The sequence below is a fragment of the Stylophora pistillata genome, chromosome 4 (genome assembly GCF_964205215.1).
Source record: "Stylophora pistillata chromosome 4, jaStyPist1.2, whole genome shotgun sequence".
Classification (NCBI taxonomy): Eukaryota; Metazoa; Cnidaria; class Anthozoa; order Scleractinia; family Pocilloporidae; genus Stylophora; species Stylophora pistillata.
In genome coordinates, this window is record NC_142522.1 from 31290952 (window position 1) to 31317846 (window position 26895).

A 26895-nucleotide genomic window follows, 5' to 3' on the forward strand; every position below is an offset into this window, starting at 1 on the left:
AAAATAGTCCCATCGTTTTCGGAAATGACCCAAATGTTCACTAAAGGATCATTCATATGCTGTGAACAACAACAACAACAACAACAACCTTTATTTATGTGTCAAATCTAAAATAGCAGTTATACAACCACTAACTGGGGACACTAAATACTACCTAAAAATTTGAGAATTTTTGAATGCCAAACTCGTGCTCTCACGGCATACTTGCCGGCGATTACTTTGCCTACAACTGAGGTTACAAATCCCGACACCATTTGATTAAACCCCTCTAGACTCTTGAACGCCTTGAACTGCTTCTTGGTGTAGAAGCTGGTCTCAAGAACGAGGTAACTCAGCAAGTCCGACGCTTCCACAGGAGGCAAGCATTTTGGACTGAACTTCTCGGCTGGTATGCTTGCAGGGTCAACCCCAATGACCGAGATCTTTTGCAAACATCTTTCCCTCCAACTCTCTAAGCTTTCGGCATACTCAGAGAGCACTGGAATACCTTAACATGAATGCCAGATACTTTTATCGCTTTTTTCTTCCTGGATATTCATGTAGTTGGCGAAATAATACGGCGATAAGAGAGAGGGCTTCACTATAGAAATCGACTAATTATTCATAAATTTGACACCCGAGGGACACCAACATGGCGGACACTCACTTCAGCAAAGCTTGTGACGTCACCTGAAACCCAACCATTAGAAGATCATAAATGAAAAGTTTGGAATAACTGAGCCTTTTCAATATTTGATATTGATGATCATCAGTTAACCCTCATTGTTTCCCAAGAGATAACAAACAGGGTATGTTACCAGCGACCTTTCGCACAATAAATAGGTCTAATTTGATCCCGACAATAGATAGATAGCTTTATTAGGAAGTAAAATCATCGCAGGCCCCGGGCCGGCTGAAATACGACTTACTTTACAATGGGAATAAATTATCTCTTACTCTAAGATAACTACAATAAAAGCCGCAAAGTGTAATCTACAATAAAATACAAGAAGGGAAGTATCAAAAACCAAAATACAAATAATTAAGATAGCCACTAATAATTAAAACTGTTCGCCATGATAAATGTGTTTTTGAACCTAGTTGTCTTACAAATCGGTAGCTTGAAGTATCTCTGGCTGCGGGTGCGATAGGTGGACTCGTTGCGTGGAGGTAGCAGATCATGGAGCTTGTGGTTTTCGTCCCTTACAATCTGATTAAATAGAGCATCACACAAGATCTCCCTCCTCTCGTACAGTGACGCAATGTCAAGAGCTACTAGAGCCTCAGCGTAGGATAAGTTAGGTTGAATCATCCGCAACGCGCATTTTTGCAACATTTCCATTTCAATGGACAGATATTGCGGCAAAGAATGATGAAAAACTGGGCACGTATATTCTAATAGAGGGCGTATACATGTTGTATAGAAAAGTAGCATATCCTCAGATGGAACTTTAGCGCGCTTTAGCTGTTTTAGGAAGTATAGACGCTTCGCAGCCTTTTTGCATATAGATTCTACATGTGCGTTCCACCTGAGGTTGTCCGAGACTATCACTCCTAACAACCTTGCGGATGAAACAACTTCGATTTGCTTGTCTTTGATAGTAATGTGATCAAACAGACTAGCTGATCTGGAGAATGATATTCTCAGTTCTTTACATTTAGACTCATTGAACTGGAAACCATCAATATTCACTAAGACGCTGCTGGCAGAATTACAACTTCCCTTTAATATCCTCATCAGGTTACAGAAAGAAGCGTAAAACTAGAAAGTAATACATGAAAAGAAAACTGATGAGAAAATCGAACCGTTTGCGAATTGGCTTGTCTCGAAGAAATGCTGATCAAAATCTTACGAAGGTACTATAAACAGAACGAAATTGAGATATATATTACCTTTGTCCAGCTACGAGGGTAATGAACTGGTCTAACTCCGACAAATCTCAGAAAATTCTACACTACAAAGCTAAAACTGACAAGTCAACCTTGATTGCTCTGAAACACGTTTTGCGAAAACATGTGTTTCTGAATGCGCGCTAGGACGCTTGGGAAATTACCCAAGCATTACTTGAGACTTAGCGTTAACTACAGTGTACATCCTCTTGTGTTTCCAAGGTATCACTAACATCTAACATCGAACGCAGGATCTATCATTATTTTAAATTTTTACCTAAATGTAAATCTAATTCATTATGCATTTCGATTCGTGGGCAGGTGTTAAAATAGATTGGAATAAATAGGCAAACAGATAGAGGATTGAAGGTGTAAGAAACAAAAGCGACGAATCAATGAGTCCATAAAAAATTTTTAGCAAAAAACCTGCCCGCTTAAAGTTTTTGGCCTTTACTTGAAAAACTCCCAACACAACTATAGCGCATTTTACAGGAGCCCTTAATTTTACAATGTTTATTTGACAAAAGCGTTAATATAATTAATGGTGAGATTTTCAAGAGCAGCTGCTTTAAATAAAACTCTCCCTCATTGGTTAAATCTGGCTATGACAGGGGAAAAGGGTAATTTGAAACTGAGTATCAACAAACAGTCCTTGGGTATTGTTGATACTATCAGCAAAGCCTGTATCTTTCGCGATCTCAAGTTTCAAATCAGTTTTACAAAGCATTCAACTACATTTATGCCACAGAAATGCTTAGTTTGCTCATTTCCGGTTTACTAGTCGTTCTGAATCCCATTTCAGCGTGTTCAGATGGTAAGTCTCATATTTTCAATCAAGTTCCTCAATTTAAATATGTTTTTTTTTTTTGTAGAAACTAACCGAGCGTGCGTTAATTCAGACTTCCTAAAGCTTGAAAAACCATCAACTCAGTCAACACCGATCGGATCATGATTTTATCCTTACGTTTAAAAAGTTGGGAATAACTTGGTTTTCTTGTAATGTTAAGCTGCATTTAAACCTGTGGAACTCCTCTTTCAGCACTTAGCCGCTGATTTCAAATATATATGGATTGAACAACAACATATGAAACATATGAGTGAACTGCGGTTATGAGACGTATATAAGAACGATCCTTCGCAGTAAAGCACTATTTGAGCAATAGTGGAAATCAGACCTGAAAAAAATTTCAGGCCTGTACGGGATTCGAACCACTGACCTCTGCGATACTAGTGCAGCGCTCTACCAATTGAGCTAACAAGCCAACTGGGAGCAGGCCATCAAATTAATTCGATATAAACCCGTTGTTCGATTTATCATCTACGGGTTTATATCGAATTAATTTGATGGCCTGCTCCCAGTTGGCTTGTTAGCTCAATTGGTAGAGCGCTGCACTAGTATCGCAGAGGTCAGTGGTTCGAATCCCGTACAGGCCTGAAATTTTTTTCAGGTCTGATTTCCACTATTGCTCAAATAGTGCTTTACTGCGAAGGATCGTTCTTATATACGTATATATGGATTGTTTGTCACAACCGTTCTCTTAAATTATTTTCTTCCCATGCAGCCACACTTTGTCTTTGTAAACTAATATTTTCATGCTGTACAGGTGCACTCGAAAATGACTAAATCCAGAGGGTTTTCAATTTTTTTTTTTGAGAACGTACATCAGTTCTCTAGTTCGCGCGAGTTATCATCATGCGGTGATGACTTCATTAAAATTCTGTTTACTCTTCAAATGGAAATACTGTCTTAAAATCAACTGAATGTAGATCATCCTTTCAAAAGAGCTTATTTCAATTTAAGTTTGCAGCAATTTGGACGGGAGATAGAGAATGCACAAGAATAGCGTAAGACAGAACCCATGTAAGTGACCTACTCGAAATGAGTAATGTTTCCTCTATCTGTTCATGCTGCTGAAAGGTAATCGATCACTGTTTACAGGCACCTGCCGCATAATTGAATTCCCCAGTTACCTTTCCTACGTTGGAAAGCGCTTGATCAATCACGTAATAAGAACCATACCAAATATGGACCAGGACTCGTGTGAATGGCAGTGTTACTTGGATCACAACTGCGTCAGCGTTAACTTACAGTTTCAAGGTATAAAACAGGTCTGCGAGTTAAATAATTCAACTCATAATGAGCACCACCAGGACTTCGTCGAGGAAGACGGCTACTTTTATCGTGGAACAGAGGTGAGATTCTGGTCTCTTACCTGATATTCTTTCACAAATTTCCAGCCTGTAAAATTTGTACAAGGGGTACAAGATATTTCAGCTGTAAGAAAAATGAGCCTTTTGACAACCAAACGTGACCAAGGATACTTTTTTGTTTGATTCTTTTTGCTGGTTATTGTCTGTTTTGTTTTCCAGAATACTTGCCGTGCGTCACCCTGCCAAAACAACGCAACTTGTCAATCTGGTTTTACAAACACAAGATACCGCTGCTTATGTACTTCTGGATTTACAGGCCATGACTGTGGAGTTGGTAAATCATATAAAAACTGGTTCAGTACCTTTACAACGCGGAGGCTCCGATCTTGACAAATTAGCGTTTTTTTGCTGATACTCAGTAAAATACTATGACAAGGAAGCATTAGCGTATGTTCTGTTGATGACATCAATGAAGGTTGCAAAGCTTAGACACCGAATGCAAATATGGTGTCCAATTTGAATTGCCACTGTTCTGCATTCACTAGCCTCGTCCTCACATGGAAACACAAAAGGATTATTAAATGTGTTAGAGGCAAGTGAGTATATAAAAATGGCAACTCAAATTGGACGCCATATTTGCATTCGATGTATTTCGTGACCAGTTGATTATGGATAATGGACAAATTTGTTCAATTCACCTATAACTGATAATAGATTGACGTCTTTTTGTAGATATTGATGAGTGTTCTCACATCAACGGCTGCAGTAAGCATGCCCAGTGTAAAAATACCGCTGGTTCTTACAACTGTTCATGTAAGGGAGGATATCTTGGAGACGGGTACACTTGCAAGAAACCTGGTAATAAGTGTTGCTTTGGCAGACATGTAGAGATTGAAAGAAGCAAGTCAGTCTAATGGAGTGACAAATGGGAATTTATGTACTGACACAGATAAGATTTTCCGTATCTAGAAGTCCCGCAAAAGAGGGATTGCCCCAAGGGTTGTGTGCCTAAAGGTGGGAGGGGTTAATCTACGGCATCCTTATTTAGGTTTTGCTTCCCAGTTCTCTAAAGCCGCATCCTACCAAATACTAAAAATGTCACTATCAGCACTTGTTTTCGGACCTGGCCTCTAACTCAAAATCAATTCTTTTTTCAGAATTCTACATCAATTCATCGATACTGTCACACAATGAAGAGTACCTCAGCCATCTCTCCTGGTTTCTTGTTTCAGCTGTTGGAAATGTTTCCCATTGGTTGCTATGTTTTCGTGCTTCCCTTCACGGAGCTGTAGATCAATATTTTCACAATCGGTGTAATGGAAGAAATGACACCATCACTATCATAAAAGAAAACAATTATGTATTTGGCGGATATGTTGATATTCCTTGGGGTAATTACTTGCCTTTTTGGTTGTTCAATACGAATCACTAATGAGTACACTGCAACTAAAATATCTAACAACGTCTCGTTTAGCTACATTTTTCCTAAGGGTTTTTTTTTTCTTTTACTTTTTTTTCGTTTTTCTTTTTTTTCGACTAGATCACGGAGGGTCGTGTGTTCAAATCCCATCTGGAAACTCGATTTTTAAAAATTGTTTATTTTCATCTTTACATGCTCACTTTGGAGGCTGGTTGGCTGCATGTGATGCTTTAATGCATGTGATGCTTTAATGTGACAGCGTGATGCTGTTAGTGTGCTTCTATGCGCTGGCTGATGTTTGGCTGTGTAGCCGCATGATGCGGTTCTAGTCAATACCCACTAATTGACCCTTACTCACCATAGAGTCTCCTGTAGCTCGGTGGTTAGAGCACCCGACTTTTCCTTTTTTTGGCAGAAAAACTAAAAAAGGCATGGTGTCATATTATGATTGATTTCATTTTATGCTCTCCAGCTTCTCGCGGAGCCAAAAATGCAGATAAAAGTGACCACCTTGTAACATCGCAGTATCCAAACAAGAACCACTCAGATTGTTCAAATTTTCAAATAAAGATTTGCGCCTAATTTGTCGCCTACCTAAAGGACCGGTAATTATTTATTGCCTAGGGAGGCGGGGGGAGGGGAGTTCGCATAATTTTAACTGTGTCATAACAAATTTTTTACTTGATTCCTCCTTTAGGTCTGAAGTATTCCAATGATCTGCCATCCTTAGCAGTCAATATTCCAAAGTTTCTCCCAGGAGAATATCATCTCATCAGTTCATGTTCTCTTGGTTTCTCCTGTAGACTGTTTGCTAAGAATAGTCTTTCCTTTCTCCCGATAACCATGTGATCCCACTCTTAGCATTAATTAAATAATGACTGATCCCTCAAAGTTATCTTTTTCCATTTTGCCAATAAATTAAAAGTCAATAGTATACTTCAATTACTTAGTGGTAATTGAATAATGTTTTTTCTATCTTTCAGAGTCCAGTTCTGAATATAAATATGGCAAGACAGCCAATGCATTTATCTATTCTTTAAATAATAGCGAAGGAAGTGGAGCGTTCAAGAGCATGGTGAAAAACCCAGAGAGGGCTACCTATTATCATAAATACCTAGGGCCTACATTTGGAACTAATGACATCCGAGTAGACTTTAAAAACATCGATGAACAATCAGTTGCAAATTTCGGCAATAACTATAATCTTCCAAGTAATGTCATTATCAACAACCCAAGAACCATCCTGGCAGGTGTTACACATTTTGAACCAGACGAGGTCGAGGTGTTTTATATGAAGAGAACTGGGCCGTAAACAACGGAGGTGAGCTATCCCTTAAGTTACGTCTACATGAAAAGTTAATTATAAGGATCTTTCTCCCGTTCTACTCTGATTTGGGCAGCGGATATGTGAACACTTCTCTTCAAGGTTTAACCCCCCAAACTCCAAGTGATAATCAAGATGTTGCTTCATCTCACAATTTCTTTACATTGACCACCCAACAGGCGATGAGAAGAAACTGAATTATGAGCTAAAAACCGATATCTTATCTCTTTTTGGCACTGCCACCGCCTGGGGAGTTCAGAAGGTAGGGCGCCGGAGGTCGAGGATTCCAGCCCCAGAACGGAACAGCACTCAGGGTATTTTTAAAATATTCAAAGTGAATGTTCTATCTTCGCTATGACATCTGCAAACGTTTAGACCTTCTTGCCTTTCGGATAAAGACGATAAACAAAAGACCCCGTCTGTGCTGGCTAGCAGGGTAGAACCCAGGCACTTCTCGGAAAGAGTAGGGAACGTAACTCCTAGCATTGTTGTCTGACCTTGTTTCCTTAATTTCCTAAGTTAGGAGCTCTTGCTAAATTTCCATTCGAAAATTGTAAACTATTTAATTAATGGCTTTATAGTCTGGCCAAAGTTCCTCACAGAGTATTGTAAGCACAGTGGAAAATGTTAGCATGGAGAATGCGCTGTATAAATGCGTTATTATCATTATCAAGTTTTCACATGGTTCAGTTCGGCATTAGCTCTCTCGTAACAGTAGAGTGGAATGGGTTCACATACTCTTTGTAAAATTTAAAATAAGTGTACATTTGAAATCAGTAAAGCTATTACACAGTGAACATTGGTTCAACCTATATATGTACGTTCCCACAGCTAAGAAATTGCACCGGGATGTGAAACATCGCGATATCTCTTACGAAATGAGCGAATCAACCAAGTTACTGCATAGTAAAACATTCCATTTTACCGCATCAGGAGAGAAACATCGCGATATCTCTTACGAAATGAGCGAACCAACCAGGTTACTGCATAGTATAACATTCCATTTTGTCACACTAGGAGTGAAACATCGCGATATCTTTTACGAGATGAGAAGTGACCAAGGGTTTAGACACCGAATGGAACTTCCAGATTACAGAAATCACTTTCAACTCTTCACTGACATAAATTATTGTATTTTACTTCACCATATTTACGACCACGGCTGGTCGAATCATCAACATTCAAGTACAAACCGAATCCCTTCATAACGCTTGTAATTGAAGCCACCTAGGAGAACACTTAGTAAACCAGCTTGGATTGTGATTTGGAATATTAGCTCTTTATCAAAACAAAACTATCCCATCCAAGAATTCACTATTTTAAAGCTAGTCTGGCGGAATTAACTGTGGTACATGCAATTGGTTGGGGGGGGGGGGAAGGGGAGGTCTGTCTCTCGTCAGTTGAACGCCCCTCAGAGTCTGGCAGTGGTGACTAAAAGTTGCATTTCATCTAGACTTCTTTGAAGATAAGCTGCAAAATGACCGGGGTTGGTCTCTGGGTTACTATTCACAGTTGATACACCAAAGATGATCTTTCCTTTCTGAGGGTTGTAACAAACTCCATAGCCATCGGGTACTGCTGGGCCGAACGACAAGAACAGCTCGTGATTAGAAGGGACCTGTCACAGAAACGAACACATCAACGTGAAAGAATGTCCACGAACAGGAGAATTATTTCATTTATTCTTTTTTGTTGTTGTTGTTTTCGAGTGAGACTTTTAATCTAGCGATGGTGAATTCTAATTATTCTAACCAACGTTACCACGTGGTTTAAAATTCTGTCAACTGTCCGTTGATTGGAACAAAGGAATACTCTGAGGTTCATGATGCAATTTCAGTTTCAGCAGCAAAATTTTAGTGGTATGCGGAATAATCGTTAAGAAGTCGTACCTGGCTCGTCGAAAGCTTGTAATGTAGCGCGTATTGATAGGAGCTGTCTATGAAGAGCTCGTGTAGCTTCATTCCTGACTCTATCGCTGCTAACTTCATTCCCAGTAAATGTCTGTCGATAGCTTGACCATTGACGGTCTGGGAAAGAATCAAAACAAGGTTTCAATTAAAAGACTTCACATTTACAATCTCTTTTAACCCACAGCTTGAAATCCGCGACAATTCCTGGCCTAAACAACGTGAAAAAAAAACCTATAAATCAACCGGCTTTCTTAATCCGTAAAAACCGTGCTGCACGATTCGAGTCGTCATAGACAAATATGTTTCATTGATAACTTGAATAGGACAAGATGCAGGCTACACAAAAAGATTAGTGACGTAAACAGTCCACGAACCTGGTTTGAAAAAAAAAAAAATAATACCTATGATTATTATAATAATAGTCCGTGTCCGAAAATTTACATACAAGAGTTCATCAGCGTCCAATTCGCGCGAAAAGTAACTCGCGGGGTGTGTACTTTTTCGCTCCTCTTGAAATTTGTATAAATACTCGAAATTTTCTTTTAGTTAGAGGAGCCTGCTGAACAGGCATATTGGCGAAGCAGTAAGAAGTCGGCAAGCGAGAGAGAAGAGTAACTGTAAACTTTCATTAGATGGCAAGGCTGCAAATAACTAACGGGCAGTCGCCGGTCACGTTGTCCGGTCAAACATGCTTTTGCTCGGACACTACCCATTTATGGCCGGTCAAATTTTAACAGTCCGAACTCTTGCGATAGTGAACCTAGATTGCACAGTAATCCTTTTACAACTAAAAAACAACTGAATCCAATTCGGTCTGGCAATAAAAATTACAAGTCACTAATTTTACTACTCTTTACTGCAGCAGCAGCCTCGCATTGAGTACGTAGAACGGTTACGCAAGATACAACCGCAATTGTCAGTTTTACTTTACATCTGGCAAAAATCACTTATAATAAAATATTACACTCAGAGCCCTTTTTTTTAAAGTTACAGGTGTGAATTTTTGTTGGAGTAAAAGAGTGGTCGGTTTCTCCAGGTTTTGGGCCTTTTGATCGCTTTTTGCACTTTGCAACAAATGCTACTTGGAGTATTCTCGATGCAACAAGATTATTCTTCGTGAGGGCGCTTTCCGATCATTCAATCGATCAAACAATCAATCACTTTATTTAAGAGTAAATGAAGGTATCTAGCCAAAGGTAAAACCCTCTACTAACTGGAAACACTTAAATAAATAAATAAATAAATAAATAAAATGACGGAAGACACGATGATTTGCGGTCGCGACAGGACTTGATGACATCGCGGAAATTTGCGACTGCCGGGAATTTCTCGACCACTAATTTGTCTACTGGACCACTAATTTGTCTATTGGTTTTTTTTCTTTCTTTTGGAAACATGACTGTGTCCCTTGTGATTAGCAAACAGTTAAAAATTAAAATTTATTTGAACGAGTCGGTAAAGGATCGGACAAGATGTCCGGCAAACCAAGGATTTGTCCGGTCAGTACCCAATTTTGACCGGACATTGTCCGTTGACCGGCCGTTATTTGCAGCCCTGGATCGGTACTGCGAAAAAGTAAAGATTATTATCTTTTGTTATCACACCTCTTTAGTATATTTCGTATGTGCTTCTATCGCCTTGTTCATAAGATCCAATTTTTCAGCATTCTACAAACAAGAAAAAGACAATTCTCAAGATGCAACCCCCTTCAGCCTTCAGTACAACAGTAACTTTGACAAAGGAATAACGAAATGGAGATAATCGGGGAAAATGGCTTCCCATGAAAAAGTGACCACGCCTTATTCTGAGCCATACTCTCAACGCTCTCCTCCCTCAATCCGTTCACAATAATTTAACTCGAAGCTTTTAAGCAAAAGTAGACAACCTGCGGTAAAGTATCACTGTCTTTTCCAGAAAAGTGTCAACACAAAGTTTGGAAAAAGCGATTTTAACCTAAACTCCTTTAGCAACCCTCACCGTTTTGTTTGGTGAGACCATGGCTTTGACAAATTCAGAAGAAGCAATTGAAGCGGAACGGATGGTGTCTGTTCTTCCCAGCATAAATTTGCGCGTAGAACCAGTTTCATAAGTTGGAGGATTGTGATTATGAAGTCTGGATAAAAAGAAAGAAAACGAACCATTAGGATAAAAGACAAAAGGTAAATCGGACTATGAAGGTGCATCAATGACGACAAAAAACTTTGGAACATAACAAAAAAAAAAGTGCTTGTAAACTTGGTGTAAAGACACACAATAACAGTTTGAGAAGAGTAGATATCTTTATTTATACAGGATAGCCCCTTCAGTGTAATAAACACTGGTATCAACGGGGGTCCTGTTACCCACCCATCCCACCCCAGGGGAGGACATCCATCACACAGTAATCTCGTGCGTGGGAAATTACCGTCTCCTGCCCCTAACCCTGCAGGAGACGGGACCTCCATTTATTCGTCCCTATCCGAGAAGACTAGAATATCTAACCATTTCTTGATGTTATAGAAAGGTAGCAAATTCTTCTCAGTTATTTTAAGACCCTGAGTGTTGGTCCGGCCGGGGCTCGAAACCTCGACCTCCCGCACAACAGTCCAGCGCTTTATCCATCGAGCTAACCGGGAGGCGGTTGAATACTACAATAGTTGCTGCGAAATGTTCTCTTTTCATGAGATGAAATAAAAAATACACAATTGTACATGGGTAACTTACAGCCAAAACTACATTGAGTGCTTATTAAAATAACGTTTTGTAGTGTACTTGTAATCCTCCATTTTTTTAAAGTTCTAATTTAATCTGCCAACACCCCCTTCTCCACCCTAGACGGTATTGAATTACAGCGTCGGGAATAGATGAATGAAACCGCATTGGAGGAGGGGGTGGGGGGAGGGGATAACGAAGTCTAAAACATGACGGTGGGAAAAATTCAATCTTTTGGAAGTGTTTGATTGATTAAGGACAATGTACCAACTACAACAAAAATGATGTAAACAAGAGATAAAAGCAGAGGAATTTTACCTGTAAAATGTCAGTTGAAAAGCCATTTGTACCCAGGCATCTGGGCTCATCTTTTGCTTTTTCACAAAGTCTTTTCCATAGCCATTATACACAAAACACCTCAGGTCTATGTCACTGATCATACTAAAAAGACACATGTGGTCATAAACATTAACAATGAGCTCAGAACGGGACTGTGTTTTTTCACATGAAAGTGAGGCAACCAGAGAAGTTACAGAAATTATTTATGTAGCAATCAACTACATGTGTATGTTGACTCTCCAGCATAGTATCTGCTTCTTATTACTATGCCATGGGAAAGCTGTTTTTTCCCTCAAACTTTGGATCCTAATTCTGTTCTAAAAAAGAGGTCAATTTTGATTGAAAGTGACAGCACCAAAAACATACATGTACATGTAAAGGGACTGTTTTGTACAGGATGCTATTATTTGTCAGTGATTTTATCAACTTGACGGCAATTAATGCAAAAGTGACAAAATTGGCACTAAGGCAAAGTCAAGGAGTCTTCCCTGACCTAAATCCTTTATGTATATTTAGTGATATCATCATCATCATCAACGCAATCACTAAGATTCTCCAGCATCCTGGCCACTGTATTTGATGATCAACTAATCTCTACACCATGTGGTCTTACACAGCAGACCAGTTTGACCCAATCAACCCCTATTTCCAGGTTAAGTACCTGTCAATAGCTTCTCTTCTAGGAGTGGACAGGAAAAATCTGTATGCCACCAGATATCAAGTGATGAAATTACCCCTTCTTCAGCCCTTATGCAGTGACCATCAAACTGAAGGCCCCGCAGCCCTTGCTTCTGCTTTTTCGCCTCCACTTTTTTGTAGCCAGTATCAAATCTTCTTCTAAGCAACATTTACCTGTCTAGATCAGCAGCTGACTGCTGTATTTCTTCCTTCACTTTGTTGGTCAAATTCCATCTCAGTTTTGATGGTGGTTCAAGATGGTTTGCCTGTGCTGGTTTTATTTCTTGATGACCATCCCTATGAAAGTAACATCAGCAATTTAATCTAACAAGTCAGGATATGTATACAAATGTCATGAATAAAGTTCACTCTTAAATTTCTCCATCTTCAAAGCAAAGACTAAAATCATATTTCAATTTTGATTTCCATTCTAATCATTTTAATATAAAACAGTAACAAAGGTTCTGAGGAACAAAGTGAAGAACACTTTTAAGGCAATCAAACTCGAGTTGTGCTTTTTAATTCTATCCCTGAGAAGCCGTTAAAACTAATTTACTAATAGTTATTTCCAGTCAATAAAAATTTGTTTTCTAGAAATACCAACAATCAATCATACGAGAAGAAGGTCCAGGATGCAGCAAGAAAAAAAAAACATACATCCTGGTACTCATTAACTCTTTACACCCTCATTTTAACATCAGTATGCATATTCTCCAAACTGTCCTTTATGCATTTCCTAAGGTGCTGACAACAGGAATTTATTTACAATCAAGAGCTTCTTTGTTTGGTGATCATTTCTTTTATTCTTGTATCCTTAATGTGTAATTTGAGGTGATATTGTACAGAGAAATTGAATGTTAGTCATTCTTAGGAGTCATAGGATTAATGGCGTACTCAATAGCCAGTACAACAACTGTCCAGTCACATAATGATTGTGTCCAATGTATGTACAATAGTGTCCAGAAAATCAAACATTTCAAAATATTCCAGACTTACAGGTTTTCAATGATATAGTTACAAAGAGCAGCCACTGGGGGGCCCTCTGCTGCAGAGTGTTCATAACACATTCCTGCATGTCCATCTTCACTCACACAGATCTGCAAAGTAAAACCATTTTCCCAAGATTACACACACAATTAAACTAATGCAGCTACTTATTGAAACATTCAAATAAAAGAAGAAAAAAAAAATGGAACAAAGTGTTTCAATCACAATTAACTTAGGATTGTGACCTTAAGAACCCTAAAAAACTTTTGCATATGTCACCAAAGAGGTCATTGATTCATGACATGGTTTACCCAGCTTAAAACACAATTTCAAAGTAGTAATGATACTGTACTTACTACTATACATAATTTACAAATTGACTGTTTAGTTGAGTGATGTTCCTGTACGTGTTTGTTGAACCTTTTTGGGGGAAACAGAAGAAACCTCTGTAACTAAAGTTCCCTACCTAACGCTTTCACTCCCAAGATCTCATTAGTACTTCTCCTTACTGTCTGCCCTACAATTCTTATTATGTTCGTGCAGAGAATTTGGTATTGGATCAACTTATAGTTACCTAGTTGATATTTAACAACTATTCAGCGAAGTGGAGGTGGTTAGTGGTGGATATTTACTGAGCCACAAAGCGGCGAGGTAAATATCCACCGTTAACCACCAACACTGAGGTGAATAGTTGTTTTTTAGTATCTACTAAAACAGTGAGATAATATACACCACCAAAAGTTGATTTCAGTGATTTCTTTGCTTGTCATGGATGCAAACTGAGTTGCCATTTTTTCCCCGAGTTGCTCTGAGGTAATTAGCAAAGTATATTCGGAGTTTGACCAGCCAATCAGAGCGCACCTTCAACGCTATCCACCGTTTTAGTATAAACTACCTAATTCATTTTATTCTTATCGCTTGTCTGCCTAATACAGTATTGATAGAGTGAGGAGAAATTCTGTCTTGGTCACTCAAGGGAGTTAAAGGATTAAGCAAGAATAAACTACAGGACTTATTTAAGCTGCAAGGAGAAGACCTGTATCTGTTTGTAAGAGTGTTTGTTGAGGTCAGTGTCAAGTACATCTGATTTTTTCATACAGATGAACCTCACTACAGAGGTAAAGTGCCATTTTATCATGATAATTGTTTTCTCCTCTTTGGAATTGAGAAAGGACCTTGCAATGATTTTACCTGAGTAATTTTATCAAACCATCTGTTAGCACTGTTACAATTTGTACCATCCCCATGAAGACACTGCCTGGCTGTGATGGAGGATGATGGCATTTCCATCACACTGGGAGCTTGTGTGGATGGAGGAGGTGGCTTATCAAGGCATAAAACAAAAATTGCATTCTCTATTGCTTCAAGATTGGCCTTGTTTTGATTATCTATGAGAGATTGATAGTATAAAGCAACTTAAAAATTGTCATTTCATTATGAGGAAAAGAGAGCCATTTGTCCATTTGTATTACATGTAGATGAAAATTTGGGATGCTCTGCATTTGACAACCAAAGCTAGCATAAATAACCCAATAATGCTATACTGCATTGTTATCAATGACAAGAATATAACTATCCAACATAAGAACAAAGAACTCCTAGGAAAAGATGACTTGTGCCCTGAAACTGTGAATTATATTTATTTTTAACATTGTAAAATACAACTTAGATAAAGAGTTTCAAAGCTGACATTTCAAGTGTTAGCCCTTCAGAAGAGCAAAACGTCCACTCAGCTTTGAAACTCTTTACAGTGGACAATTTACTTCATCAACCCAGTAATTAAAACCAAAACTACCTTGTTACTCCCACCAATGCAGCACCACAGTTTCTTTAGAAACTTACCATCCCCCTTAGATAAAATCTAGTTTACAATTTTGTTCAGGCTTATCAAGAGAATCCAGTTGGTTTCATTTAATTTGCCAAACAAGAAAGAAACCATCTGGAGTAAAAATTGTTTACTTTTCCATCAAACATGCACAATAAGTCATGGCCCAATCATGGCCTGAAAATAAGCAACTCACAGGCATTAGCATGACCTGCAGAGAGCACAAAGAAATTGCATTTGTTCTTGAGTTAATCTGCACATATCAGAATGTCAGAAGTCATTAAACAGGATACTTTCTCTGTTAATCTACACCTATCAGAATGTCAGAAGTCATTAAACAGGATACTTGGTCTGCACTATGCAACTGTTACCTTTAAGTAGTCTTTTTCGTTGTTTTGCCCAAATTGTTCGGTCAGCGGAAGTGAGAACTCCAACAGCCTCTTCTGGTGCTTCACTGTTGTGTAAAATTTTCTCCATCTGGGTGACCAACTCTCCTTCACTGAGGAGTTGGTTTCCATTATAAACATTCAGGACATAAAACTACCAAGAAACAAAAATTTGCAATCATGAGTGCACAGATCAGTTGCATGATCATTCAAGAGAAACAGAAATTTGAAGAAATCGATCGCCAAGGAAACCAAGAACTACTCAACAACAGGACTCTAGAAAGGAAGTGTTTATATTTCCCAAAAGCTCAGATTTGACTTATATTTTGCATAATTAATTGCAGTTCTCCCATTAAATGTAACCATGTTATCATTAGGGTAAAAAAACATTGTGACTTACCTTTGAAAACAAATCACAAGTATTGTTCTGCCCCTTTGAATTACCCCTCTCCAACTTTCCACCCAAGACATGTTACATGACTGTATACTGTACAAGTCATGTACATGAATGTACAGTTCAATTCTCTACACAGTCTGCCATATATTTCTTATAATCTAGGTTTTGAGAATTGGTTTTAAATCAAACTATATCTTAAAATGGTATTTTTCCTTCTTCTTGTAGCCTTTCTGCTCCAAAATTTATTGATAATGAGAGGAGAAATTCACTTTTGGCTGCACCTGGGAGGGTGAGTTACATATTGAACCTAAAAACTACCAAAACTCAAGTGATAATTCAATGCACCTCATTATTATGGGCCACTAGTACATGCTTGACAGTTCCTTTGGGTGCAACAACCACCTCGTCTCTGACTGGCAGTGGGATGCGGCAAGAACATAGCAGCTTTAAGTACTGCATCATGCACAAAGGACTCTTCCCCATCATATCAACAGGAATAGCCTCCCTGAAAATTATCAGGAATTATGATGTTCATCAAAACAGAATAACGTATATATGCACGATCCTTCGCAGTAAAGCACTATTTGAGCAATAGTGAAAATCAGACCTGAAAAAAATTTCAGGCCTGTACGTACAGGCCTGAAATTTTTTTTTTTCAGGTCTGATTTTCACTATTGCTCAAATAGTGCTTTACTGCGAAGGATCGTGCATATATACGTTTCATAACCGCAGTTCATACATATGTTTCATATGTTTGTTGTTGTTTGATTTATCATCTACGGGTTTATGTCGAATTAATTTGATGGCCTGCTCCCAGTTCGCTTGTTAGCTCAATTGGTAGAGCGCTGCACTAGTTTCGCAGAGGTCAGTGGTTCGAATCCCGTACAGGCCTGAAATTTTTTTTTTTTTTTTTTTTTTTTCAGGTCTGATTTTCACTACTGCTCAAATAGTGCTTTACTGCGAAGGATCGTGCATATATACGTTTCATAACCGCAGTTCATACATATGTTTCATATGTTTGTTATTGTTTAAAACAGAATAAGTTAAAATATTAATTCAATGAAACATTTTAAAGTCAAACTTACGTATCCAAAAGATTCTTGAACTTCAACACACTTGAGATCACCCTTGCAGCATACCTGGGGAGGATTTTAAGTGATATTTTAAGGATTTACAATGACCCAGAGAGTCAGGGAATTATGGCAAGCATCTGATAACTTGGTATACAAGTTAAAAACTTGTTGTACAGGTGTGGCTATTGATAGACAACCAAACATTTTAAGCTTTGTGAGTTTACAAGTTCTCCTCTAGGTAAATAAGATGCAGACACTTGAAATAAATTATTACTGTGATGATAATGACCTTGTTTAAGAGGAAATGTGCCCAAAAATCAAACATTTTCAAAATATGGTGGCAACAGCCGAAAAATCACTGTATACCTCGTTTGGCTAAATATCGATTTATTTTCGAGAAAGTCGACAAAAGCTGAATTTCGTCCAAATGCTGCTTTTGAAACTCAAAATTTCAGACAAATCTCGGAGTGTCGCGCCAGGAATTGAAAACACTTGGACCAATAAAAACTACCAAATCTTGAAAAACAACATCAACACATAATTTGACAGCAATTTGAGCAATTCTTGATTATTTATTTACACACAGTAATTGCATTTATCCGACCTTCTTCTAAAAAGGTTAAAAATAGGTCAAAAGTAACCTGTTATTTAACTATGAGCAATACAAAATAATCGACTGAAAATCTGGCTTTTGGAAGGCGAAGTGTGGTTCTTTTCGATCTCCAAAGGATTTTTTGGTGAAATTGATTCACTGCAATTTAATCTAATTTTAAAGTTGGATAAAATGAGCTGATTTGACGATGCTGTCAGTTATTCGAAAATTAATGTACACATTCACATGCAAACTCGATTGTTTCGCATTTTACATCCAATCTACAGCTTATTTAATACAATATCATCTTACTGTCCATATTGCTGTACCACAAAAGGGGATTGCAGTCCTGAAATTGTAGCATTGCTCCCATAATAGCATTATAACTTGGCAGGATAGTCAACACCTCCTGATAATGATTGTTTACAAAGCATATCTCAGGGTTTCTCTCTTTCCATTTCGTTTAAAAGGAGGCTGTAATTACTTCACGTTAGCGATCTTTGTTTAAATGTAAGTCTTTAACTAAACCGCGAACCAAATGTTGGCGAAATGTTGCTAGTTCAGAAACATGTTTCTTGTGCGCAGAATAACGCTAATTGATTCAAAATTAGGGTCCACAGAAATCGACAACTCCGCAAAAATACAACTTTGGACTGTGAAGCACGTGGCTACAGGAACTAAGGTCGAGTGTTATATAAAGGAAACAGGAGCAAACAATTATTTATTAACTCCGATCCTTATTGAGTTCATATTTTTATTTTGTATTTATTATTGTTTAGGTTGATAAAGCTCATTTTAGGACAAAAAGAATGAACGACAAACCTAGTTCATGATTAAAACCTCTGCTTGCTACAATACTACTGTACAATACTACTTACTTTTATTAAGAGTATTTTTTTCAGCTTCCTTGCACTCTTACTAAATTTTTTTCTGTTGACAGTATGTAATATTCAAAATGAGTTACAGTCAAACCTACCAAATGAAATTCAGAGGGGTGTTTTTATTGTTAATCGCTGAAACCACACTGAGTATCTATAGAAACACTTGGCGCTTACTTTGTGTAAGAAGGAACCTGTCGAGATGACAATTGCCTCGAGTGGAGGTAAGGATTTTAAATATTACTTTACAAGTATTTTTTAAGACGCTGAAAAATTGAATCATATTAGTTTCCTCTTCCTTACTATTTCAATCTCTATTGATTGTTTGGAATGATTAATTACAGAAATTACCTTGAAACTGGCATTTTCATTAACTAATAAAATGAATTGAGGAGAAAAGATGTGAACTCTGCAACAGCATTGCACGTCGTTCTCCTCATAAGGATATCTGCTGCTCGTTCAAAACTATAGTAAGAGTACACTGTGACTTCGACAGACGATCCAGAAAACAGGAAACAGTAATTATACCTCTTCTTGCCTGTTCAAGGCGGATTGAGAGCAATTCTGCTGGTCTCGGTTTTTCTGGGCCAAAAGACAAAGTTGACCTAGTTCTTAGCCGAGCAGCAATATTCTCTCCTCCTGCTGACATACATTCCATGACAATTTGTCCCTCCCTTAGTGCAAAGCTTGGTTTGGAGTGAACGAGAGGCTCTAGTTCAAGGCACAGAGTTCCTTCTGATATATCAAACCACGATCAATAATATATCGCCATATGATGCATTGATTGGCTTTGGACTTCTATAAGAAGTAGTCATTCACTTCTTAAATTTATTATCTTGGAAGGAAAGATTTAAGGAGATAAGCACAACATGGGTTTGTTTACTTTCTTTTATCTGGTTAAATCTAGATGTCAATCTTTTCCCGACAGGTGTGAACATTCTGGTCTGACCAGACAACAAGCTTGTGATAAATTTTTCATTACGCATCAGCCACGCTCTATAATATTCCGCCATATAATGCATCGATGGCTTTGGACCCGACCATATTTGAGGGGGATAGATCACTACTCGGCTACCTTCTCGGGCAAGACTACTGAATAACTAACTAGCTGAGTTAATTTTTCAAAGCCACTGTTTCCAAAATGCAAGTATTTGATGTAGGTATACCGACTCACACTCGAGTCTGCTGTGTCAGCTGGTGCAATGATTACTCAAAGCGTTTCTTGAGTTCCGACATACGCAGAAATGGTTTTATTTCCAGATGTGAGCTTTTTTTGGACCGCTGCCGGGAAAAGGAGGGTGTGAAAAATGTGAATGTGCTACCTGGGTCATAGTCCTACTACCGGCACGAGTAACTTAACAAGGCACAGTAGCCTCTGGAGAAGAAGTAGTATAAATTTATATAAAGTTGTTGAACGTTGGCTTTTACAAACATTTCAGCGAAAGTTGTGGTTTTCCAGGTTTGACCCTTATAAAACTTCCTTGAAATGAACAAATATTCAAACATTACACTTTTTTTTGTCGCACATCTGCAGTGATGTATGATGGGCTATACCCTTGGCAGATCTTTCGCTCTTTTTTTGTCCTAAAATGAGCTTTATCCCCCGAAGTACCATGAACATTCAATTATGATACATTAAATTTATGATCAGAGTTAGATAATTGTTTGCTCCTGTTTCGTATATGTAACACACGACCTTAATTCCTGTAGCCACATGCTTCATAGTCCAATATTTATTTCTGCGTTTTATTTCAGTAGACCTCATTTTTAATTAATTAGCATTATCAGCTGCATGCGAGAAACATGTTTCTAAACTAGCAACATTCCGCTTACATTTGGTTCACGGTTCGGTTGTAGACTTATAATTAAACAAAGATCTCTTATGCAAAGTATTTCACCGAACAAAATGGGAATAGAGAAACCCCGAGATACGCTTTGTAAACAATCATTATCAGAATGTGTTGACTATCCTGCCAAGTTCTATTGCTATTGAGGGAGCAATGCAACAATTTTAGGACTGCAATCCCCTTTTGTGATACAGCAATATGGACGGTAAGATGACATTAAGCTGTAGATTGGACGTAAAATGCAAAACAATTGAGTTTGTGTGTGAACATGAGCATTGGCCATTTTCACACTAGAGGACGGACAAATTGTCTGGACGGACAAATCGTCTGGTATTTGTTCGTCGAATTTGAATTTGAGAAGGCCATATGCCGAAAAGTTGTCCATCTTATGAGCGCAAAGAGAACAGGCACTAGGTCGTGTTGTAAAGCAAAATGGCTGCTACCATGTTGAAACTTCCCATAAAACCTCACTCTGTTACTAGTCCCATTTCCTCACGGCAAGAAAATCGAAGATTTCACCATCTGATGTGAATTTAAGTCATACTGTCGTCGACTTGTTCATCTCGACGGACAAATCGTCTTAAAAAAATCGTCTTTCCAGACGGCCAAATATCAGACAATTTGTTTGTCGAAAAATTTGTTTGTCCCGTTTTCACATCAGACGATTTGTCCATCCAGAAGATTTGTCCATCCTCTAGTGTGAAAACGGCCAATTTCGAACAACTGACGGCACCGTAAAATAAAATTTGATTAAATTGCACTGAATCATTTCCCCAAAAAATCCTTTGGAGATCGAAAGAACCACACTTCGCCTTCCAAAAGCCAGATTTTCAGTTGATTATTTTGTATAGCACATAGTTAAATAGCGGGTTACTTTTGACCTATATTTTTAATCTTGTTAGAAGACGGTCGGTTAAATTCAATTAGATTGTGTAAATAAACGATCAAGAATTGCTCAAATTGCTGTCAACATATGTATTGATGTTGTTTTTCACGATTTGGTAGTTTTTATCAGTCCAAGTGTTTTCAATTTGTGACGTGACGCTCCGAGATTTGTCAGAAATTTTGAGCTTCAAAAGTGGCATTTCGTCAAACTTCAGTTATTATCAATTTTCTCGAAAAGAAATCGATATTCAGCCAAACGAAGTATGCAGTGCTTTGTTTCACCATAAGTCCTACCTAACTTGAGAATAATTATGAGCCGAATCGATTTTTTGGTTGTTGCCACCAAATGTTTGACTGTTGGTAACATTCGCTCTTAATAGGGTCCTCTTTAACAGAACTTACTTCAAATGACCAGTTTTGTCAGTGACAGGAAACTTCGGAAAAGCAAGGCCTGGACTTGTTGTTATCACCACTGGTGATCTACAATCAAAATAAGCTGCATTGTCCCACCAAGCTGCCAGCTATGAATAAATAAATGTTATTAATATTACTGTTTGCAGAAATACCCCAGAACATTTGGTAAAAAAGTACAATATTGGTGACAAGACAATCTACTTATTGAGTGAAAGGGAGGGCCGGACAGGAAAATACTTGAAGCAAGGTTGTGCAGCACAGACCCAGAATAAATTATTTTCCCTTCCAGTCCTATCAAACTCAATCGATAAGCATTTCTTATATGACCACAAAGTATTGAAACTTAAAAATTTTGTTTAAAAACCTACCTAGGATGCAAGATATAAGCGCATGCTAGTACAAATACACAAATGATGAAATAATTAATTTCTTTACTTGGAGGGAAGGGGTGTTAGAATTCTAAGATACTAACAATTCTTTGAGGAAAGGAACTTAGTTTCTCACTTCTAACTTCCTTACACTTCTTGCAAAAAAAATGAGCTGTTGGAGTGTGGGGCCAGACAGCTTTTCCAGACCAGCTCATATCAACCCATCTGGACCCTGCACATGTCAGCTATGATAGTGCTTTTCTTTAGGATTGGGTTGAAAAGGGCCAGATGGGTCAATTCATAAAATGCCTGGATGCATTTGGTGTGTATTTTGTTATTGAAACCAATATTGTTGATGTGTGCTCTTACATTATAGGATACTGGCTACATTTTTTCCATAAATGTAAATTTGAGTTCGGAGAATTTGGTGTTAAATTTAAGATTATACCCTTTATCATCTTGGCTTTAATTGTCTGTCTGCTTAATGGCATGTTGATATAAAAAAAAAAAAATTCCTACTTCATCACCCCTTGGAGTGAAAGAGCTAAATCATATCTGCCACTCTGAAAAAAGTTGTCATCTGTTATTGATCACTTTGATTGTAGTGTCCTCTCCTAGTCAAGTTCTATGTCAAACTTATAAAAATAGGAGTTTCCTGTCTATTTAAAAAGAAATCCCTTCCTCCTTCTTAACTAATCATAGCAAACATTGTCTTACCCAATTTTTTTCAGTTTTTGCCTTTTGTAGTAATTTATTGTGCAACATTTCACCATCTCCATTTGGTTTGAGGAAATCTTTCACTAAATCTTTTGTGTATTCATAGTCCTCTTCATCTACCAGTGGTTTTACTGCCAGTAGATATTTATCCATGGTCTGTTGTAAGGAAGGGACAGGCAGGGGGGGAAGGGAATCTTGTTTCGCCAACATGCTGAAGGACCTGTAGCGAGCTGCCGATGTCTTAACCATGGTTGGTCTCGCTAATCTCACGACCGTCTGTGTACGAAATGATAATTATTATAAGTCACTGGTATATTTTCCTAATAAAATTATTGTGCTCAATTAGCAACAGAATTTGATGCTTAAGACTGTGAATGATTAACCAATAAATGATTATTTTACTTCATGGGTGGCTTCCTTAAAAAGTAATTTTGACAAAAAACATCAAGTCTTCAATCACATTTCATTACATAAGTGAGTGTACGTATAATATAATGTTAGGCTGCGGAAAGTTGAGCCCTTTTCATGATGGCATCTGCAATTGATTTACCATAACATCATAGGGAACTAGCCTGTCAGTTTTGGCAAAGTAGCCTCGAAACAGTCCATGAACAAATTAAACCCTGCTGAAAGCTTAATTATAAGTTTTGCTTACATTGTCAAACGATCACTTTCTTAGCTTTGGCAGAGTTTTCATCAATCTAGGTTGAAGTTTCTACACTCGTATGAGTATCAGCCCTGTGGTTATTTTACAGGCCAATACTCGTACTTGACGTCATTTTAATTCATAATCCACTCGGAAAAACACACCCCCAACCACGCCAGTTGACGTATGATTTTTGCTTCTGATATGAAATTTTGAAAACACCTCTATTTAATACGCTTACCTTCGCTTTCGGGATCTGTCTTGAAACGAAGCCCAACATACGAACTCTCTCAGTAAACTGCATTGTAAAATTTTTGGAAAAGGATTAGGTTTCACCGAATGAAGCTCTAGTTTGAATAGACTCGTTACTTCACACGAACAGCGCCATTTCCCTGCTTACCTCGTTTTGTGTCCAGGCTCCACTCTCTTTGTTTATATTCGCTTCACGTGTAGCGTTTGTTGCCTAAATAAATGTCTAAATATTGAAACTTGAGAAACAAAGCAATGATGGCAAAAGAGCACGGTCACAGCTACTTCCAGAATGCGGAGTCTACAATCCTTAACAATTCTAAATTTCATACACTGAAGAAAACGAACTTTGGACTTTGATCCACCGAACAATATTTGTCACCAACTAACCAATCACTAAACGAAGACCATAGAAAGTTTTGTCACGTCAACGGCGATGGAAAAAAAGAAGTTATGACATAATTGATGGTTTGTTTTGTTTTGTTCAGTAGTTCTGAAGTCTATTCAGACTTCCGGCGTCGCATTCCCAGCTCAGCGGTTATTACTTAAAGTTCAACGTAGTCTAGGGTTTGGAAATTTACGGTGTTTAGTTGTTCTCACCTACAGAAACAGCCAGTAAAGTTACATTCTTATGAGTGTTTTAGTGAAAAGTTGAAGATGGCGAGACTGACAAAAACAATTTTCACCATATTTCAGAATTCGGGCCCTTTTTTGAGTTTGCAACTAAACGTACTGCTCAAATCAACCTTACTCAGTTGCATCCCATGATCCCACCCTCTCTATCTATATCCTTTTCCCACAGCTGTTCCGCTATTGAGTGAGTTCATTCTAAAAACGCCTAGAAATCTTTTCCCACCGCACAGTAAAAGATTCGCTCAAAAATAAATAGACGATTGAATATTTCAAAGAATAAGTAAGTAGGCTATCTATTTTCATCCGAAGAAAGTCTCGACGTATCATTCCCTTGGGGCAGATGAAAAGGTCACTCGATTATCAAATAAAAGATGATGAGGGAAAAACACTGAAGTTACCCCTGCCTGTCGAATTAAGGGCTTCCATTGAAACTTAAAAAAGCTTGGTACAATCTTGGAATTCAGTAATAAGCTTCCCATGTCAATCTTGAATTGAAATTTACACTTAAGGGGATGATTTCAACAGCAAATGACCGTCTAAATATAACTTAAGACCGTTGTGCATGATCGCCAGAGTAAATCTGTAGAGCTCGATTCTTACTCCGTAACTGAACAAAAGATGGCCTTTTTGTTGCTAACTGTCATATCGATCCATTATATAAGTGAGCAGACCTAAAATACCCTTTCCTCGCAATTTTTATTTCTAAAGAACTGGAAGCTTAATTAGGTCCATTACTCATATTTACTCTAAGTTGACCCCCAACTAAACACGGCACGCGCCCGTTCTGCCTCATGATCGCACACAAATTTACAGCGAAGAATTTGAATCTCAAGAGTTTTGGGGGCGGGGTTTATTGACACACATTGTCCGAATTTAATGAACAGGAAACGACGGCACGCGCTGCAGTTCTAGCAAAGTGCCTACATAAGCATTGATTGGCACACGTGATTTGTTTTATTTGCCTTGCACCAACAGTCATTTCTGTGTTGTCGTGGTTCAAAGCGCGATGGCTATCGGAATTGTTATTTTCCTATCGGCTTGTGTGCTTTTTCTGGGCTTTTGGCTCTGGTGTTCTAACTTCAGTTTTTTGCGATCTATTTTTGGATCTACCGAGGGCTTACCGTCACCGTTACCTCTTCCAGTTCAAGAAGACATGAGTGAAGGATGTGAAATATATCACGGTAAGGAAAGCATTATTATTGTGAATGTCTTGAGAAAACAGCCATCCTGGCCATAATGAATGGATAGTTATCGAATTAAGATAAATCGGTTGAATTTTATAAATCGTGAAGTGCGTATGAGACCTTAAGCTGTTATAAGAGAACATTACTCGGTGCATCTAACTTATGAAAATCAAGATCAAATAATTTCCCCATTCAATATAATCACTTTGACAGGAACTAGACAGCGATGGTGAACTCACGTAAAGTGGTTCCCATTTCCCCCCTCCTTTTCAGTTTTTTCTTTTTTTTTTTCAATATAACTGGCGTGGATTGCATTTCTTTCTCTCTCGCAGATATGTATCGAGGGATCCCGAAGGAAATCTAACGGAACTTAGCATAGCATCATAAAGAAAGAAGAGAAAAAACTCACTGATATTGTCAGAAAAACGAAGCTTTCTTAAACAACTTCTACTGAACACAGAAACAACTTCCTCTCGAGAACTCAGTGAAACGGCCGGTTATCACAGATGAGTCAATATCTGTCGCTCATCGATCAGAAGTGGAGAAGTTTCATCTATTTCATCGATTAGATCAGATTCTTATCTCTTTGTCAATGCGTAGCTAGGTAATGTTTATAACTTCACTTCCACATGAAATGTAATTTTATTCAGTTTCGCAACGAAGTGATGCATAACTGACCCCAGCGGGCAAATTTTTTCTGACCCATCACACACACTGGCACTTGCACAGCAAAACAGAATGTTAAAAATAAGATAATCACCAAAGGGGATGATTTTATCAGCAAATGGCCGTCTAAATAAACTTATGACGGTTGACAGCTTTCCGTATAATCTACTTGATTGCGCGTGTATATAATTACCTTTGCTTAGGGTTAGCCTTTTTTTACGTTTACGAGTTGCAAGTGATATACATTTTTTAGAAATGATTTAATAAATATTCTTGGCTGTTCAATTAGGGGCATAAAATGGGTGCAACTGAAAACGCTCTATTTCAATTGTTTGGTTTTTCTTTTCATTGTCTTAACCGGGATAGTCATTTCAGTAAATCAGAACTTTCATTGTAATACCAATCATGCACCTAAGCCAGTCGTGGGATAGGTAGACTTCGATGACGTATGATCTCACCATTCTGATCGTTAGTGGATCCTAGCCTATTTGCCCCTAACATTCACTAACCTTATCGAAATGAACAATCATTTAAGAATGATCATGACAGGCTTTAGAGCTTTTGTTCTCGAAACGGTAACCGTTGTGCATGATTGCCAGAATACATCTATGTAGCTCTTTTCTTGCGCCGAAACTGAACAAAAGAGGGCCTTTATTGTTGCGAACTGACATATCGATCCATTATATAACTGAGCAGACCTGAAATACCCTTTCCTCGCAATTTTTATTTCTAAAGCACTGGATGCTTAATTAGGTCCATTATCCAT

General features: G+C 38.1%; 2 protein-coding genes and 1 long non-coding RNA gene across 6 annotated transcripts in view; 2 read left to right on the forward strand and 1 right to left on the reverse strand.

The window, feature by feature from the left end:
- LOC111335915 (uncharacterized) overlaps positions 1-7561 on the forward strand; it is a 23529-nt gene extending 15968 nt beyond the window's left edge. The window contains exons 1-7 of one of the 2 annotated variants that reach the window (XM_022941912.2): positions 1448-2683; positions 3809-4062; positions 4240-4354; positions 4753-4878; positions 5178-5411; positions 6424-6761; positions 6944-7561. In XM_022941912.2, the coding sequence (XP_022797647.2) occupies positions 2620-2683; positions 3809-4062; positions 4240-4354; positions 4753-4878; positions 5178-5411; positions 6424-6752 (1122 nt within the window). In that variant the 5' untranslated portion in view covers positions 1448-2619 and the 3' untranslated portion in view covers positions 6753-6761; positions 6944-7561. Of the gene's footprint in view, positions 1-1447; positions 2684-3808; positions 4063-4239; positions 4355-4752; positions 4879-5177; positions 5412-6423; positions 6762-6943 lie in introns of those variants that run through there. The other variant, XM_022941913.2, reaches the window with a different exon arrangement.
- A 315-nt stretch (positions 7562-7876) lies between these two features.
- Positions 7877-23997, reverse strand: LOC111335914 (carnitine O-acetyltransferase). Of its 3 annotated transcripts, XM_088759223.1 has the most exons (15): positions 23798-23997; positions 23639-23695; positions 22752-23027; positions 21655-21773; positions 17063-17116; positions 16323-16482; positions 15566-15734; positions 14561-14757; positions 13379-13479; positions 12557-12679; positions 11684-11806; positions 10652-10787; positions 10279-10341; positions 8654-8791; positions 7877-8382 (listed from the first exon to the last, which is right to left on the reverse strand). In XM_088759223.1, the coding sequence occupies exons 2-15, from the start codon at positions 23675-23677 to the stop codon at positions 8176-8178; spliced, it is 1905 nt and encodes a 634-aa protein (XP_088615349.1). In that variant the 5' UTR covers positions 23678-23695; positions 23798-23997; the 3' UTR covers positions 7877-8175. The 3 variants fall into 3 exon arrangements, with proteins under 3 accessions (XP_088615349.1, XP_022797646.2, XP_088615350.1); XM_022941911.2 differs by lacking the exon at positions 23798-23997 and having other exon boundaries at positions 23639-23701; XM_088759224.1 differs by lacking the exons at positions 23639-23695; positions 23798-23997 and adding an exon at positions 23407-23550.
- A 1218-nt stretch (positions 23998-25215) lies between these two features.
- On the forward strand, positions 25216-26414 carry LOC148733351 (uncharacterized). The gene is made up of 2 exons (XR_016000761.1): positions 25216-25460; positions 25796-26414. It is a non-coding gene; the product is annotated as an uncharacterized LOC148733351 (long non-coding RNA).
- Positions 26415-26895: the final 481 nt, after the last annotated feature.

Bases quoted from the DNA above. Each gene is read 5' to 3' on its own strand.
- LOC111335914 (XM_022941911.2), bottom strand. From the start codon at position 23,701: ATGCAGTTTACTGAGAGAGTTCGTATGTTGGGCTTCGTTTCAAGACAG. The intron at 23,028-23,638 runs GTAAGCGTATTA...TTTCGTACACAG, and splicing joins GACAGATCCCGAAAGCGAAG to ACGGTCGTGAGATTAGCGAG. The intron at 17,117-21,654 runs GTAAGTTCTGTT...AATCCTCCCCAG, and splicing joins GACAAAACTGGTCATTTGAA to GTATGCTGCAAGGGTGATCT.